General features: G+C 44.3%; 1 protein-coding gene across 5 annotated transcripts in view; it reads left to right on the top strand.

The window, feature by feature from the left end:
• LOC137431519 (arf-GAP with GTPase, ANK repeat and PH domain-containing protein 1) overlaps positions 1 to 18,704 on the top strand; it is a 709,868-nt gene that overhangs the window by 465,340 nt on the left and 225,824 nt on the right. For all 5 annotated transcript variants that reach the window (XM_078782192.1, XM_068122904.2, XM_068122907.2 and 2 more), the window contains one exon: positions 8,138 to 8,279. In XM_078782192.1, coding sequence (XP_078638318.1) covers positions 8,138 to 8,279 — 142 coding nt within the window. The remainder of the gene's footprint in view (positions 1 to 8,137; positions 8,280 to 18,704) is intronic.

Here is an 18,704-nt window from a genome sequence, read left to right on the forward strand (position 1 = left end):
GTCGAGGGTTGACATAAACTTTTCCACCTTGTCAGGAGGAAAGGACACAGAGTCCAGGAGCAGCTGGGTACGGTGGGTACAGAGAGGGATGGGTTTGGGACGCAAGATTTAGAGGCAAACACAGAGTTGAGGCATTCAGCTTTTTCACGTGCGGAGTCAGCCGTGTGGCCGTTTGAGGTGAGGGAGGGGATGGAGGGGGAACAAACACCAGAAACAGATTTGACCAGACGCCACCAGGATTTGGAAGAGGGAGACAGATAAGAGAGTTCTGTCCTGAGAACGGAGAGATATTGTTTCCTGGCTCTCCTAAGGGTGGACACACACTTGTTTCGGGCTTTGTGAAAGGAAATGAGATTTCCTTCCGTTGGATTTGCTTTCCAGGAGACAAAAGCAAGTTGTTTCTGGGCAATAGCCTCACCACAAGATTCCGTGTACCATGGATGGGAGGAAGGGTATGACAACTGAAGACGAGATGGGATAAATCTGTGCATGAGAGAGAGCAATTTACTTTGGAAGAATTCCCAGGATGAGTTGATGTCAGAGGCGGTAGAGATGAGAGACCAGTCCAGATGATTGATGGCTGCTTGAAGACCGTGCCAGTTGGCCTGAGTGAAATGCCAGACTCGTCGATGCTGAGGAGGCTCTCTGAGAATGGTCAGAGAGATGTCCACTTTAACAAGCACATGATCAGATGAGCCGATTGGAGCAGAAGAAGAGCAGCAGACATTTTCAGGGAAGTTAGTCATAACCAAGTCCAGAAGAGAAGATGCTCCGTTAACTGAGATCCGGGTCGGGAAATTGACAGATTGTGTCAGTCCCAGTGAGTCACAGAAGTCCTTTGCTGAAGAACCATGGCTGGTGAGAGAGGTACGCACACCCAGCCAACTGGCATGGTAACAATTGAAATCACCACATATGAGGAAGAGAGAGTTGGGATGGGTAGATAGAAGTTGGTCCATATTATCAGACAGCGAGATGTAGATGGAGTCATCACTGTTTGGTGGACGGTACAACACACATATGAACAAAAGGTGTGAGCGAAGGGGAAGCCGTAGCCAAAGGTATTCCTGGGGGTGAGGTGGAGAGAGGGCAGTGCAGGGCGAGTGAGGAAGAGAGTTTTTTTATGAATATAGCAACCCCCCCTCCAGGACGAGGCTCAGGTCTATCATAACGAAGGAGGGAGTAACCTGGGAGAGATACCAAGGAATCAGAGACATCATGAAGGAGGAAAGTTTCTGTTAAGCAGATCACGTCTGGTTTATCAGAAGCAACCTGTATGGAGAGATCAGTCAAGTTTGAGCGAAGGCCCTGGATGTTTGAGGTCCATACTGTTAAAGAAGAAGAAGAGGAAGGGGGAGCATCGGATACAGAACAGGGGGGCGGAGCGGTCGGGTAAGATGTGGAAGAGGAGGAAGAGGTAGGGAGAGCTGTTGAAGGTGTGTCAGAGATTTCAGAATAGCTTGGAGAAAGGGAAGAATGGGGTGGACAAAAGGTTTGATGGTGATTGGGTGAGGTGCAGTGAGGTGTTATTTGAGGAGGGGGAAGAGTGAGGCAGAAGGTTGAGTGAGAGGAAAGTGAAAGTTGGAAGGTTGAAGAAGCAGGGAGGACGCTTTGATGAGGAGGGGTGAGAGGGGAGTCTAGGAGGGGAGGAGTGAGGGAGGGTCTCGGAGGGGAGGGGTGTGGGGAGAGTTTAGGAGGGAAGGAGCAAGGGGGGAGATCTGAAAGGGATGGGTGATGGGGAGGATTTGGAGGGGAGGGGCAAGGGGGGAGATTTGAAATGGATGGGTGATGGGGAAGATTTGGAGGGGAGGGGTAAGGGGGAATATTTGAAAGATGGGTGATGGGGAAGATTTGGAGGGGAGGGGCAAGGGGGTGGATTTGGAGGGGAGGGGTGATGGGCAAGTTTTGAAGGGGAGGGGTGATGGGGAAGTTTTTGAGGGAAGGGGTGATGGGGAGGTTTTGGAGGGAAGGGGTGATGGGGAAGATTCGGAGCGGAGGGGTGAGATTGGATTTTAGAAAGTGTACGATTAATGGGAAACGAACATTTATTGCAAAATGAGTTTCTTGAGACCTTCGAATCAAAAATACGTTTGAGGACGCTGAAGGATGGGTGGAGTTCTGGAGAGTTTAGGGAATGGATGAAAGAGGCACTGTAACTGTAAGAGATGGAATTTTTTTTTGGAATGAATAGATTTGGTGAGCAAGTCGAAAGGTAATGGTAAAACATAATACCAAATTTGAAGCATATTACTGAGAACCTTTACAATACTGAGACCTTTCAGAATACACAGAGTCTGCAGAGAACCTGCCAGTGAACATGTACTTGTTATATTATTCAAGAGAAACACAGATCTGCATAGAAGATGAGTAGTTGCCATGTTGCCAACATCTCTTCACCTTGGGTAACCTGTGTGAATGTACACAATGCATTCAGAAGCCAACGATGTCAACATCTTCATCTTCACCAAATGCCAGGTGTGTTGTGTTTGTACAACCAGATCCTCTGCTGTTTCCACATGCAGGAAAACACTCAACATTGTGCTTCTTGCATGTGCACCTCAAACTGCTTCAGTCAGTCTGGTAGTTGCACCTGATAACCCACGGCAGCTCCTCAGGAGCAGGAGCTCAGTCTGTTTGGAGAGGGACAAGTCTGTTGTCACTCTCCCACCATCCCAACTCTTTTTGAAGAAGTCCATCCCCAGATTCCTTCCACTCTTCAATCTGAAAGTACACACAGAGGCTGTGGTACTTTGCTGCTGCTTACAGTGCATTCAGAAAGTATTCAGACCCCTTCACTTTTTTCACATTTTGTTATGTTGCAGCCTTATGCTGAAATCGTTTAAATTCATTTTTTCCCTCATCAATCTACACTCGATACCCCATAATGACAAAGAGAAAACAGGATTTTAGAAAGTTTTGCAAATTTATTAATAAGAAAAAACTGAAATATCACATTTACATAAGTATTCAGACCCTTTGCTTTGACACTTGAAATTTAGCTCAGGTGCCTCCCATTTCTCTTGATCATCTTTGAGATGTTTCTACACCTTGATTGGAGTCCACCTGTGATAAATTCAATTGATTGGACATGATTTGGAAAGGCACACACATGTCTATATAAGGTCTCACAGCTGACGATGCATATCAGAGCAAAAACCAAGCCATGAGGTCGAAGGAACTTCCTGCAGAGCTTAGACAGGATTGTGTCGAGGCACAGATCTGGGGAAGCCTACAAAAACATTTCTGCTGTATTGAAGGTTCCCAAGAGCACAGTAGCCTCCATAATTCTTAAATGGAAGAAGTTTGGAACAACCAGGACTCTTCCTAGAGTTGGCCGCCCGGCCAAACTGAGCAATCGGGGGAGAAGGGCCTTGGTAATAGAGGTGACCAAGAACCCGATGGTCACTCTGTCTGAGCTCCAGAGATCCTGTGTGGAGATGGGAGAAACTTCCAGAAGGACAACCATCACTGCAACACTCCACCGATCTGGGCTTTATGGCAGAGTGGCCAGACGGAAGCCTCTCCTCATTGAAAGACACATGAAAGCCCACAGAATATTGTTTCTCACAGTCTGAGAGTCCTTTCGGTGCTTTTTTGCCAACTCCAAGCGGGCTTTCATGTGTCTTTCACTGAGGAGAGGCTTCCGTCTGGCCACTCTGCCATAAAGGCCAGATCGGTGGAGTGTTGCAGTGATGGTTGTCCTTCTGGAAGTTTCTCCCATCTCCACACGTCTCTTCGTGTCGTCTCTTCCTCACTCAAGTCAAAGGATCGGCGTTACGTCTCTTCCAACAATACTGTACGTATAGGCCTTAGGCATTATGCCTCACCTTCTGCTTCGGACCAATTAAGCCCATATTTCTTAATACAGTAGTGTATCGTTTCAGTACTACAGTTTCCATAATAATAATAATATGATAGTAAATATAACCATAACATTTTAATCTCAATGTCGTGAATGGAAAGTTGATGGATTGAAGCGGTGTATGGTTCATGATCAGTGATAAGCGGTGTTCGGCATTAATATTAATAATCGGGGAAGTAGGGAATTGGCCTCGGTTTTTAAAAAATAATATAATTTTTCGTAATAATAACGTAACGTTAATATTATAGTAAATCTAATCGTAACACTAATCCCTTTGTAGTGACTGCAACGTTACTGGTGGTTAAATATCTATCTTATATATATAATTATTAAAGTAGCGGCAGTTTTGCGTCTGACCGTCATCGTACGTCATTATGTATATGATGGCATTACGGCGTAAACACCTGCTCACTTTGAGAGCGGCAGGATAGGCAATTCCTCTTTGGGGTATATAGATTACAGTCGATATATGGTGGGGTCTCAAGAACATTGGGTGTGTTCATTTACCAAGTTTCTTGTGGAGAGATCGCCAAGTGGTTTAAGCATTCGAGCAAGTACTCCATTCAAAACCGTTAAGGAACGGCTGGCCTGGCAAGCACTAGCTCGCTGCATGGTAAATGAGCACACCTCCAACCCTTGTGGGGTATATAGATTACAGTAGATCTTTGCTCAGTCCTGTAAGTAAAACTTACCTCATGGATGTCAGGATTCCTCCAAATTTACTTGTTTAATGTTATAAACAACATCAGCGACTGTGTGAAAAGCTAATAATATGTGTTTGTGGTTTGTAATATTTTACAAGCCTGGCTACGCCGCTGAGCAGCCTTCTGATATTAGAAGAAGGCAGTTTTTTGGCAGTTTAACCAGAACCCTAACCCTACGGAACCATAAACAAGATCAAACTTTTGGTCTTGTTTAAGATTTTTTTTTTTTTTGTATACAAGATCGAGGCTCGTGTAAGAGCTAACATTAATCACAAAAAAACAAACTGACATGTAAAACATAAGATAAAGGGAGCGGGAGACAAGATGGGGAGAGAGAGAGAAGCAAACAAGTACAACATTTGAGAGCAGGGACATTGGGAGATTTGTGGGAGGGAGAGGGCTTGGGGGGAGGAGGCAAGGGAAGGGGGGGGGGTGGTGGGGGTGGGAGAGGTATAAAACACATGGACACTGCTATGACTTCCAGGAAAGAAGTCGGAATTTCAAAAAAGTGGATCTGGGGTGAATTAATGGGGGTAGAAAAGATCAAGGTTTTGGATGGGGGAAGACAAGGGATGGTGGTGAACAGCTGTTTTAAAGACCTGGAGGGAGGAGTGGGATTGAATAGAGTGAGGGAGTTTGTTCCAGAGGCGGGAGAAAAGAGGAATGAAAGAGTGAAGGTGAATAGAGAGTTGATTTTGGCAGTTTAACCATAAGAGGGTTGCAGGCAGCTCTTGTGCGACCTGTAGGAATATTTGGGGAACAGCACAGACAGAGCTGGGAGAGCTAGGCCGGAGAGGAGTCGGTAGAAGACAGAAAGACCACCAACCTGCCTGCTGTGAGTGAGTGAAAGGCCCTCGGAGTTGGCTTCATCGCGGGAGATTCCAATGATGCTGAAAGCTTTGGTTTCAACAGCGTGAAGCCGAGCTAGGTGTGAGGAAGGAGCACCAGCCCGGAGGGGAGAACAGTATTCCATTGAGCTGCGGATGAAAGCCCTGTATGTGGTGAGGAGCTCAGGTGTGCCATGGAAGCACTTCGCATGACGGATGATGCTTAGTCGGCGACTGGCTTTGGAGGCCAGCTTGAAAATGTGGTTTTCCTAGGAAAGATCATTGCAGATAGTGAGACCCAAAAGATTGAGTGACAGAACTTCTTGGAGAGGATTGTTCAGAAAGTAGATGGGAGGGTTTTCCAGACTATCTTTTCGGAGAGACATAGTGAGAGTGTGAGACTTGTCAGGATTGAAAGACATGTTCCACTTGTTTGACCAGTCTGTGATTTTGTCCAGGTCTGCAGAGAGTGAGGAGGCTGCAGACTGCCGATCGGAGGGATGAGGTACGGAGCGGCAGAGAGTGGAGTCATCAGCAAAGAGATAGAGAGGATTTTCCAGAGAGTCGGAGAGATCATTGATGAAGACCAGAAAAAGCACAGGGCCCAGAACACTGACTTGGGGAACTCCAGCCTGAACAGGAAGGGGAGATGAGAGAAATCCATTCAGGGCCACACGTTGACTACGACCAGAGAGGAAGTCCGCAAGCCATGCGTGGAGATTTCCATGGATACCATAGGAGGCGAGTTTGGAGAGCAGAGCGGGGGTGCCAGGCCGTATCGAAGGCATGTGATATGTCAAGGGAGACGGCTCTGATTTTCTGTTTGGCATTGAGGACCTCCATCCATTGTTGAGACAGCAGAAGCAGCATGCCCAGAGTCGAATGACCTGGTCTGAATCCAAAAACGATGATCCGAGATCAAGCCATTGGAGAAGAAGAAGGATTTGATGTCAGAAGCAATGATTGATTCCATGACCTTGCTGATTATTGGGAGCAAGGTGATTGGTCTGTATGATATGTCATAGAGAACACCTTTGTCGGTATGATACAAGTGAGAGAGTTTTTGTTGAAATTTGTTTGAGGTTATGGTACATAATGCCTGTACTAATAGTGGTGTGCACAACCACACCTGTGTGAAGGACCCAACCTTTTTACGCTTGGGAGAGAAAAGAGACAGAAAGAAAAGAGGAAGAAGAAGTGAGCCGTGGTGTTCTGGTTGTGAAGCGGGGCCAGTGAAGCCTCAGTGACCGGAGCTGTGTTGCTCAATGAATGGTGGCCTGCTTCAGAGTTGCTGTCCTTGACAGTGAGGAGATGGATGAGGGGAGGGGTAGAATTGCAGAGACCACTTAATACGAGTTGGTTGGATGACACAGAGCAGGATGACTGGACCAGTTTTTTTTTACTGTCATGTGCCACACACACTAGCGTGGATGAAGCTGCCGGTGGTTTCCCTCAAATAATTCTGAACTCCCTTTCCTTCCTTATCTCCTATTTTATTTTTATTCTGTGTCAACATTGCTTTCTTACTTTGCTTCCCTTTCCTTACCCTGGGTCAGATAATGGGTCCATGTGTGTGATGCTGTGTCAACCTTTTGTTTCGGTTGTGAGGCTTATAATCTCGGTGTGAATTGGGTGTGAGTGTTCCAGGTGTACCATATCCTGGTGCTCTGCCTGACAAATGTGTATGTATGTGTGCATGCATACATGCATGTATGTCTGAACCTTGTAGAATCGAAAATTGCTTGGCCGATCTCCATCAAATTTTGAATATGTGCCTGGGATACCCAGGGTCAGGGCATGGGCACAAAATACCACTCCCAGTGAGGGTTGGGAAACGACGTGCAATTTTCACCTGCACATGTGGAATAATGAAAGTGGTTTAACCACTGATCTCTGCCTGATGGAGGGGGTATTGACACTACATTTTGCTCCCAGAGGGAGTGGGTATTATTAGTTGTATAATTGCTGAAGGAAAATAACTATTTAGCCTGCCATCATCGTTGCAGCCAAATTTATAAGCCTGCCATTTATAAGCCTCGTCAGAGCCAAAATTATAAGCCTGCCATCTCACTTTCATCACAAACCAAACTCCCTGTGCTATTCATCAAGGGGCCCATACTTTTATTAACCTGCTCTTTTTGCCCTTTATGTATTTAAATAATGCCTTGTTATTATGTTTGGTATTCTTGCTCGTATCCCTGGCATAGTTGTTATTTTCTTACCTCGCCTCTGTTTTACTTGTCCATTCCAGTCCTGTTGCTTTATTCATAATGAATGTTTTTTGCTTCTCCTTAATTGCACTCCTTACCTCTCTGCTCAACCACCCTGTTCTTTCTCATCTAAGTCTACATCTACCTGCAATATACTTGCTCTGTACAATGTACATGGTACATTTGCTTCCTTTAGGTTGCCCATTTCCCTGGTGCTGATCCTGTTTGCTTTGTTTCAATCCATATAGGACCTACTTCTCTCCCCATTCACAAACTATGCCTTTCCTGAAATATAATAATCTAATATTTTCATGTCTGCATTTGGCAAAAGTCCTTGTTATATCGGATTAAAGCACAAGGTGGAGACAGAGGCACATTGTGTCAATGAACATGGTATTGTTTTGTGTTATGAATCCATTCTGCACTCTCTGTTCAACAGGGAATGAAAACTACAAGCTCATTTATAACGCTAGTTGTTTGTAATTACAAGCAAAAATGTACAAGCCAGTAATTCCTGTCTGATTCCTGCTGTAGTTCGCTGCGTGGATCGATGCTGTGATTTTCGTGTTCAGCCTGGAGGATGAGATCAGTTTCCATACAGTGTACAACTACTACTCCCGTTTGTCCAGTCTGCGGAGCACTGTTGATGTGCCCATTGTTCTGGTGGGCACCCAAGGTGTGTCTTTGTGCTGCATTCTCAACAACAACAATGTCTTGTCATAGCTATGGGATGGGATAACATTGCTGTCTTTTGTAAATTAGTGTTCTTATCCATACACGTAACGTACTGGGATCCCAAGTTAATATCCCACTAGTTGTGTTGATTTGCCCAATGTCTGTTGTGCTTGTCCTGAATATGATTTATACTTAAAGTATGAAATGTGATTTATAACTTTACATAACTACTTTATACAGATCTATACGATATAATCTCCGTGATGAACCTTAGATCACTCTTGGGCAGAAGAATTGTAGTTTTGCTATTTCAGCAAAAAAGGGGCTTCAGACTAGTTTTTTTTTTTTTAAACTTACGTACATAGATCTAATAGGATTGCAATAAGAACGGAAGAGGTTGGTCAACTTCGAGCTATGTTGACCAAGTATTTGTTACTTATTTTGGTCACAAAATAATAAAAGTTATGTGTATAGCCTGCTTTGCAAACGATAACATCGCTTCTTGAATTTACTTCATTTTGTGATTGGATTGCTCCGAATGTCGTTAATCCTACCCCAAGTAAAACTTCATTTTTTGAATAAATGTGTTTTATTATGCAAATTCCATTGAACACAACTTTGAAAATTTGTCTTGACATTATTATCTACTTTTTAACTGTGTAAAATCATCACACTGACTATTGCTATAACGTTCAAAATGAAATAAGAATGAGGTACTCACTGCACCAAGATATACCAAGACCAATACACGCTAAAAATACAAATATACCATTGCATAGATAAACTAGAACGGCACTCGGTAGAGCACATACCTCCACCAGGCTGAACAATTTATGTTTTGTATCACCAGGTAAGATCTGGATTCGGACCTGAACCAAAATCTAATCGGCTTGTTTTTGTCATCTAATCAATTCATCCCCCAAATTTAGTCATAACTCGTCCATAACCTTTTAAAATATCGTGTTGTATATCGCTTTTCGCCCGATCTCTCAATGGTGAAGAATCAATGAAAAAAATTAAGAATTCTCTTATCCAAATCCATATTCAGATCTTCACCAAAATCGAATCATTTTGGCCGTGTCACACATGCTACCTCTCCACCAAATTTTGTCCGAATCCGTCCACAACTTTTTGAGATATCTTGTTCACAGCCAAACAAACAAACAGACAGACAGGGGTGAAAACAACCTCTATCCACCTTTGGTAGCGGAGGTACTAAATATATTTATATACAGTATAACCTCTTTTATCTGATCATTCAAATAACAGAAGAATGATAAACACTTTATTTGGAAAAAAATAAAATAAAGCCCAAAAAGGCACATTTTACCTGAGATTACTTTGCACTAACTTTACGCTCTCGGAAGTTGTTGGTTATTATTTTTTTTTAGCAGTTGCTTATGCCCCTCCAAACTGGTATGCAGGAAATGTGGAGAAAATTGGACGGTCTATTGAGATTTTAAAGTGCTTTGTTGAAAGGCTTTGTCTTTGAAGAAAGTTGTGGCTGCATAGGGCGAGTCCAAATACACAGAGAATGGGGGGGGTATGAGGACGGAGCGTATCAACTCCCAAAGCAGGATATATAATCAGCATGTACATCTTTATCTTTTAATGTAACGTTCACAACAATAACTAGAGAGTTCATCGAACACCTTACCACATGCAGTCTTGAGAGAAAGGACATGGGAAGGGTCTTTTCAACTTTTGCTTTGCTTTTCCAGGCATGATCTATATTAGCTTTGTTTGTGCACTTTGAATAATAGGCGCGTTGGCAATAGACTAGACGGATTTATGGAAAAAGGCCATGTATAAGCTTCTAGGTGCATTTTTGGGTTCAATAGCAATTTTGGGTTCAAATTTCAAAAGCAATAGACAATTTCTTTGAACAAGCATTTATATATCATGTATATACATGCAGCTCTTTTACTTTAACTTTACAACTTTTACCCCAAAATGCACCTCAACGCTAAAACATGGCCTTTTTTCATAAATCCGTGGTCTATATCATGGTTGGTGACATATTGAAAGAGACATTCAAACTGATATTGAAATTGGACACTATAAAATGGGAAATAGTTTTAATAAGACAATGTTTCATACAACCATTTATTCTAAAATTAAGTATACATGGCCATGAAGCACAAACATTCAGGAATGTCACACATGTTGTTTTGCCAAACTACATCAAATTCATACAAGGGGTCTGATCATCACTCTGTTGCTGACAGACACACATTGATGTGCACCTCAACTATGAATAGCGACATTTGCAGCATGGCTTCTGGCATGCACAACAAATCATCTCGAGGCAACCTTCTGGGATTGGACTCGGTGACATCAGAATAGGCTCTAGTCCTGAATCACCACGTTTCCATCCCATTTCCACAGGTGCAGGAAGGTCGGGTATGGCACAATGAGCATTTGTTCATACCATGGCTTGATAGTGTACTTGCATAAAATGCAAATGAAGAGCATCACTTGTCGGTTACATTGCTTCTGCTTTACCAGTCTTGGAGAACAACAAATGTCGTGCTGAATCAACAAAGGTTGTTCTGTGCACATTATATATTCTGCAGACTAACGCTTCTGCAGATTTGATTGTCTCTTCTGAGTTCACCAATGCCCAAGTTCTTCAGCAGTTTATGGTGTTCCTTGAAGACTTTCCATGATGTTCGTTTGGTGTGATTTGCAAAATAGGAGGTGGTGTCACACCCAGTTAATGCGTGAAATGGTACCAGTGCTGTGGACAAACTTCTCGGTAGATTAGATTACCACATAGAGCTGCATGTATATACATGATATATAAATGGTTGCTCAAAGAAATTGTCCCAAAATGGCAATTTAGCGGCCATTTTGTTTATGCTAATTAGAAGGTCAAAAATTCAAAATTCGGCTTGGGAACCGGGTTAATCGAATTCAGCATACCCTAATTATATTAAAAAGTGAGGTTCCCAACTTTTACCCAAAAATGCACCTAACATTCACATTTCTCAGAAATCCGTCTAGTCTATAACCCTACATAGCCGATGTGCCAAATGGAACAATCCCGAGCTGAACATGTTCTGCTGAGATGTATTTTTTGTCACCATCGAGGTTTATCCATGCATTTGTGCAATCACAAACTTTCTGCCATCTCTTCTCAAAGAAAAAGAGAGCCATTGAGGATGGCTCTCGCGAGATCACGGCGAGGTCACGTCTTTTCGAAGCTGTTCCATGCGCTCACGCTTTCGAAGCTAAGTGATCTTTCACATTTGTGTTTTTGTCGTATCTTTATCTTTCTTTCGGTGTATGTACCTATTGGGGTGACTTTAATAGGTTTCTCGGTGTTTGTTTTTCATACCTGTGTACAGAATCGTCGGTTTTTTTCGTATCGTGTATTCTGAGGCCTAGTGTAGTGCTAGTAGTAGTAGGCTACCGTGTCCTCAGACCTTGGCCTCAAGGCTTTTGTTTTTTGTCTCAGCGGTTCTTCGATCGCGCTGCAACTACTGTCGGTCTCTGTTTTTCACGGTCTTTTCACCCATACTCCCTTGTTTTAAAATCTCAAAAAAAAAACCAAAATTTTTTTTTCCTTCCCTGTTCTTATCCGCTTGTACGTTCTTATTTGTTCTTTCGTTCTTCGTTCTTTTTCTCTTTCGTTCTTTGTTCTTTCGTTCTTCGACCACGTTGTTCGAGATCACGTGATCAAGTTGTTAATACATGTTTCATCTGTCCCCTGTATAACTTTATTATTATGTCATATTCTATAACACTTTGTTCTACTTCTTCTATAAAAGGATGCTTTCGACTTGCTCACCAATTATATTCATTCAAAAAAAAAATTCCATCTCTTACAGTGCATCTTTCATTCATTCCCTAAACTCTCCAGAACTCCACCCATCCTTCAGCGTCCTCAAACGTATTTTTGACTCGAATGTCTCAAGAAACTCATTTTGCAATAAATGTTCGTTTCCCATAAATCGTACACTTTCAAAATCCAATCTCACCCCTCCCCTCCAAATCTTCCCCATCACCCATCTCTGTCAAATCTTCCCCCTTGCCCCTCCCCCCCAAATCTTCCCAAACACCCATCCCTTTCAAATCTCCCCCCCCTGCCCCTTCCCTCCTAAACTCCCCCCACACCACTCCCCTCCGAGACTCTCCCTCACTCCTCCCCTCCTAGACTCCCCTCTCACCCCTCCTCCTCAAAGCGTCCTCCCCGCTTCTTCCCCCTTCCAACTTTCACCTTCATCTTCCTCAACCTTCTGCCTCACTCTTCCCCCTCCTCAAATAACACCTCACTGCGCCTCACCCAAACACCATCAAACCTTTTGTCCGCCCCATTCTTCCCTTTCTCCAAGCTATTCTGTAATCTCTGACACACCTGCAACAGCTCTCCCTACCTCTTCCTCCTCTTCCACATCCTGCCCTACCGCTCCCCCCCCCCCCTGTTCTGTATCCGATGCTCCCCCTTCCTCTTCCTTAACAGTATGGACCTCAAACATCCCGGGCCTTCGCTCAAACTTAACTGATCGCTCCATACAGGTTGCTTCTGACAAACCAGACGTGATCTGCTTAACAGAAACCTTCCTCCTTCATGATGTCTCTGATTCCTTGGTATCTCTCCCAGGTTACTCCCTCCTCCGGTATGATAGACCTGAGCCTCGTCCTGGAGGTGGGGTTGCTATCTTTATAAAAAACTCTCTTCCTCACTCACCCTGCACTGCCCTCTCTCCACCTCACCCCCAGGAATACCTTTGGTTACGGCTTCCCCTTCGCTCCCACCTTTTGTTCATATGCGTGTTGTACCGTCCACCAAACAGTGATGACTCCATCTACATCTCGCTGTCTGATAATATGGACCAACTTCTATCTACCCATCCCAACTCTCTCTTCCTCATATGTGGTGATTTCAACTGTCACCATGCCAGTTGGCTGGGGGTGGGTACCTCTCTCACCAGCCATGGCTCTTCAGCAAAGGACTTCTGTGACTCACTGGGACTGACACAATCTGTCAATTTCCCACCCCGGATCTCAGTCAACGGAGAATCTTCTCTTCTGGACTTGGTTATGACTAACTTCCCTGAAAATGTCTGCTGCTCTTCTTCTGCTCCAATCGGCTCTTCTGATCATGTGCTTGTTAAAGTGGACATCTCTCTGACCATTTTCAGAGAGCCTCCTCAGCGTCGACGAGTCTGGCATTTCACTCAGGCCAACTGGCACGGTCTTCAAGCAGCCATCAATCATCTGGACTGGTCTCCCATCTCTACTGCCTCTGACATCAACTCATCCTGGGAATTCTTCCAAAGTAAATTGCTCTCTCTCATGCACAGATTTATCCCTTCTCGTCTTCAGTTGTCATACCCTTCCTCCCGGCCATGGTACACGGAATCTTGTGGTGAGGCTATTGCCCAGAAACAACTTGCTTTCGTCTCCTGGAAAGCAAATCCAACGGAAGGAAATCTCATTTCCTTTCACAAAGCCCGAAACAAGTGTGTGTCCACCCTCAGGAGAGCCAGGAAACAATATCTCTCCGTCCTCAGGACCGAACTCTCTTATCTGTCTCCCTCTTCCAAATCCTGGTGGCGTCTGGTAAAATCTGTTTCTGGTGTTTGTTCCCCCTCCATCCCCTCCCTCACCTTAAATGGCCACACGGCTGACTCCGCACGTGAAAAAGCCGAATGCCTCAACTCTGTGTTTGCCTCTAAATCTTGTGTCCCAAACCCATCCCTCTCTGTACCCACGGTACCCAGTCGTACCCAGCTGCTCCTGGACTCTGTGTCCTTTCCTCCTGACAAGGTGGAAAAGTGTCTGTCAACCCTCGACTCTGATTCTGCAACTGGACCTGACGGCATCAGCCCACGGGTCCTAAAATCATGTTCTTCCGCTCTTTCACTCCCTCTCTCTGTTCTCTTCACCCTCTCTTTTGCTCAAGGTCATCTTCCATCTGCTTGGAAATCTGCCAACATCACCGCTTTGCACAAAAAAGGTGCAAAAACAGATCCCAGCAACTACAGACCAATCAGCATTCTCCCAATTATCAGCAAGGTCATGGAATCCATCATTGCTTCAGATATGAAATCTTTCCTCTTCTCCAATGGCTTGATCTCTGATCATCAATTTGGTTTCAGACCTGGACACTCCACTCTGGACATGCTGCTTCTGCTTTCTCAACAATGGATGGAGGTCCTCAATGCCAAACAGGAAATTAGAGCAGTCTCCCTTGACATATCACGTGCCTTCAATACAGTCTGGCACCCCGCTTTGCTCACCAAACTCTCCTCTTTTGGTATCCATGGAAATCTCCACGCATGGCTGGCGGACTTCCTCTCTAGTCGTAGTCAACGTGTGGCCCTGAATGGGTTTCTCTCATCTCCTCTTCCTGTTCAGGCTGGAGTTCCCCAAGGCAGTGTTCTGGGCCCTGTGCTTTTTCTGGTCTTCATCAATGATCTCTCTGACTCTCTTGAAAATCCTCTCTATCTCTTTGCTGACGACTCTACTCTCTGTCGCTCCATTCTTCATCCCTCAGATCGGCAGTCTGCAGCCTCCTCACTCTCTGCAGACCTTGACAAAATCACAGACTGGGCAAACAAGTGGAACAGGTGTTTCAATCCTGACAAATCTCACACTCTTACGATGTCTCTCCGAAAAGACCGACTGGACAACCCTCCCATCCACTTTCTGAATAATCCTCTCCAAGAAGTTCTGTCACTCAAGCTTTTGGGTCTCACTATCTGCCATGATCTTTCCTGGAAAAACCACATTTCAAATCTGGCCTCCAAAGCCAGTCGCCGACTGGGCATCCTCCGTCGTGCGAAGTCCTTCCTTGGCACACCTGAGCTCCTCACCACATACAAGGCTTTCATCCGCAGCTCAATGGAATACTGCTCTCCCCTCTGGGCTGGTGCTCCTGCCTCACACCTAGCTCGCCTTCGTGCTGTTGAAACCAAAGCATTCAGAATCATTGGAATCTCCCGCGATGAAGCTAACTCCAAGGGCCTCTCACTCACTCACCGCAGGCAGGTTGGTGGTCTTTCCGTCTTCTACCGACTCCTCTCTGGCCTTGCCCCCCCAGCTCTCTCTGGGCTCTGTCCCGCAAATATTCCTACAGGTCGCACAAGATCTGCCTGCAACCCTCTTTTGGTTAAACTGCCAAAATCAAGACTCTCTGCTCACCTTCACTCCTTCATTCCTCTTTTCTCCCGCCTCTGGAACAAACTCCCTCACTCTCTTCAATCCCACTCCACCCTCCAAGTCTTTAAAACAGCTGTTCACCACCATCTCTTATCTTCCCCCATCCAAAACCTTGATCTTTTCTACCCCCGCTAATTTCACCCCAATTCCACTTTTTGAAATACCAACTTCTGTCCTGGAAGTCCTTGGTGTCCTTGTGCTTTATACTTCTCCCTCCCCCCCCCCCTTCCCATGCCTCCTCCGCCCGGGCCCTCTCCCTTCCACACATCTCCCTGCTCTCGGATGTTGTGTTTGTGTGCTTCCCCTTTTCTCCCCATCTTGTCTTCCGCTCCCTCTTTTTGTGTATTTTGTTTGTCTGGTCGATTTGTTTGTGAAGTAAATGTTAGCTCTTTCACGAGCCTCGATTCAGTATACAAAAAAAAAAAAAACAAACAAAAAAAAAACTGATGATTTTGGGATATTCTTTGAGAAAAAGATGCAATAAACTGACATATTTTGGACAAAATTAGACGTTGCATCGCAAATAGTTTGGTCGAGACGGCTTGATTTGCCAAATTTGCCAAATCTAAGTTTGCCAAATTACTGCTACACTGAAGGTTTTTGTAAGTGCAAACAAGGCGATTTGTGTTCTTGTTTTCAAAATATATAATTCAATTGAAAGAAATAAAGTTTTAAAGGCTGAAAAACAAAAAACATACAAAAAAAACATTGAATCAGAAGTTTACCACCACTAATGCATTTGGGATCCAGGGTCTTTTACACCACCTTGTTGAACACATTCTTGATCCACAACTTGTCCAACTTGAACAACTTGAACTTGAACAACTTGTTGAGACTTGGTCTTGTTGAACACATTACATTAGTTATTCATGCCTGTTGTTTGTGTCCTTTATGATGTCCCTAAAATCAGTAAGTTTCCTGTTTGGAATGATTTTCTATTGCTTTTCACTGACAGACAGACTGAAGCAATTGCTTTGCCCCCACTGTGTTTATGTGCCTGCAAGATGAGATGCTGTATGATTTTGCCACATTCAGTCCAAAGTACTACTAAACTGCAGGTTTTTGAAATGCAGACAAGCCGATTCGTGTTCTGCAGTGTTCAAAATATGAAATAAAATTGACGTTCCTCATTCATAGACTGACAGACACACACAGAGTGAACCAATTGTTTACCCACTGCTCTGCGTTACATGGGTGAGGTAAAGATACAAACAGATTGAACTGTGTTTCACTCGTTTATTTTTCACTAACCTGGTACCTGTGGCTGTGAAGGGTTAGGGTTTAGAGTTACTAGAGGTAGTCATATTAGGGTTGCTGTTTGCTAACAACATTCATGACTAAGATTTAAAAAATATTTAAATTAACGACATCAATTAACAGGAAATATTTTTTCATCTGGAACACCCTTGGCCCCAACCATTCTGGATAAAAGAGGTTCTTCTGTATTTTCTTAATAGTATGGACTTGTAGTAATCTTGAAAAATATGAAAGCTGACTACTGGGAGTATTTTTTTTCCATGTACTTTTTGAATTTGGGTAATTTAAGGCATCTATTAACCAACTGATAATTTAATTCTAGCTTGAGCTGGAATTATTTTGATTATGGTAGAAACACTGGCTTGGGAAAGCTGGAGGGAGTAAGGCATTGGGAAACTTTATTTTATACCCTTGGCTAAGTTTAGCCCTCCTTCTGACGGGTTCAATAAACAATATGCACATGAAAAATTGCAAGTCATTAACCCACCCTCGCTGGGGGGTGTGGAGAGGCGAATTATTTTGTACCCATGACCTGACCCAGAGTAGCCCCAGTATGCATGCAAAATTTGTTCGAGATCAGCCCAGCCGTTTTTGAATCTATAAGTGAACAGACCACTATCTATAAGGCAGAGAGAGTGTGTGAGTGTGTGTGTGTGTGTGTGTGTGTGTGTGTGTGTGTGTGTGTGTGTGTGTGTGTGTGTGTGTGTGTGTGTGTGTGTGTGTGTGTGTGTGTGTGTGTGTGTGTGTGTGTGTGTGTGTGTGTGCGCGTGCGCGTGCGCGCGCGCGCGCGCATCTCCTCGATAACTCCAAAACCATGAAACCTATCGGCCCCACAATTTGCAGGCATACTTCTTGTCCTCCAAGAGAGTGCATGAATGAAAACTGGGTGTTTGGGTGTGTCAAAACCCTTTTTGAAAGTGAATTACGATGTGCTCAGAAAAGTTCCAGAAACCCACAGTTCCAAAAGGAAGAAAGGATCTAGCAGGCCTAGAGCCACAACAAGTGCAAAGATGATAGAAGATTGAAATTCTTAGTTCTCCAGGAAAGAAAGAAATGCCTGTGGAAAATGTCAGAGGAGTTCAGAACTGCTGAAAACAAGACCGTTTCCAGAAGGACCATCACAAGAAGGTTTACTGATGCTGGTTTTGCCTGAAGATGTGCTAAGAAGCCTCTATTAATTAATCTAAGAAAAACATTCAGGACAGATTGCACTTTTTGACCGAATATGGGAACTGTGATTCAGACTGGTTTCAGAGAGTTATGTGGAGTGATGAATCAAGATTTCAGCTTTGCAGTGATGCACCAGAATGTTGACTTCACAGATCTGATGAGAGATTCAACCCTGGGTGCATTTCAACAACTGTGAAGCATGGATAAGGTGGAACCATGGTCTGGGGTGAATTTTCGTGTGCTGGTGTTGCTGAGCTGATAAGGTGTGAACAGTCAATTACTGCCAAGGAATACCAGAAAATATTCGAGAAAGGATTACTTCCCAGCCTCCAAAAGTTATTTCCTGGAGAGAAAACCAAAGATGTCGTTTTTCAACAACATAATTCCCCTGCACATCTGTAAAAGCTGCTGTTGAGGCTGTTGCCCTGAAACAACTTGCTTTCGTCTCCTGGAAAGCAAATCCAACGGAAGGAAATCTCATTTCCTTTCACAAAGCCCGAAACAAGTGTGTGTCCACCCTCAGGAGAGCCAGGAAACAATATCTCACCGTTCTCAAGACCAAACTCTCTTATCTGTCTCCCTCTTCCAAATCCTGGTGGCGTCTGGTCAAATCTGTTTCTGGTGTTTGTTCCCCCTCCATCCCCTCCCTCACCTCAAACGGCTTAACGGCTGACTCCGCACGTGAAAAAGCTGAATGCCTCAACTCTGTGTTTGCCTCTAAATCTTGTGTCCCAAACCCATCCCTCTCTGTACCCACCGTACCCAGTCGTACCCATCTGCTCCTGGACTCTGTGTCCTTTCCTCCTGACAAGGTGGAAAAGTTTCTGTC

Source organism: Myxine glutinosa, chromosome 7 (genome assembly GCF_964187855.1).
Source record: "Myxine glutinosa chromosome 7, kmMyxGlut1.1, whole genome shotgun sequence".
Classification (NCBI taxonomy): Eukaryota; Metazoa; Chordata; class Myxini; order Myxiniformes; family Myxinidae; genus Myxine; species Myxine glutinosa.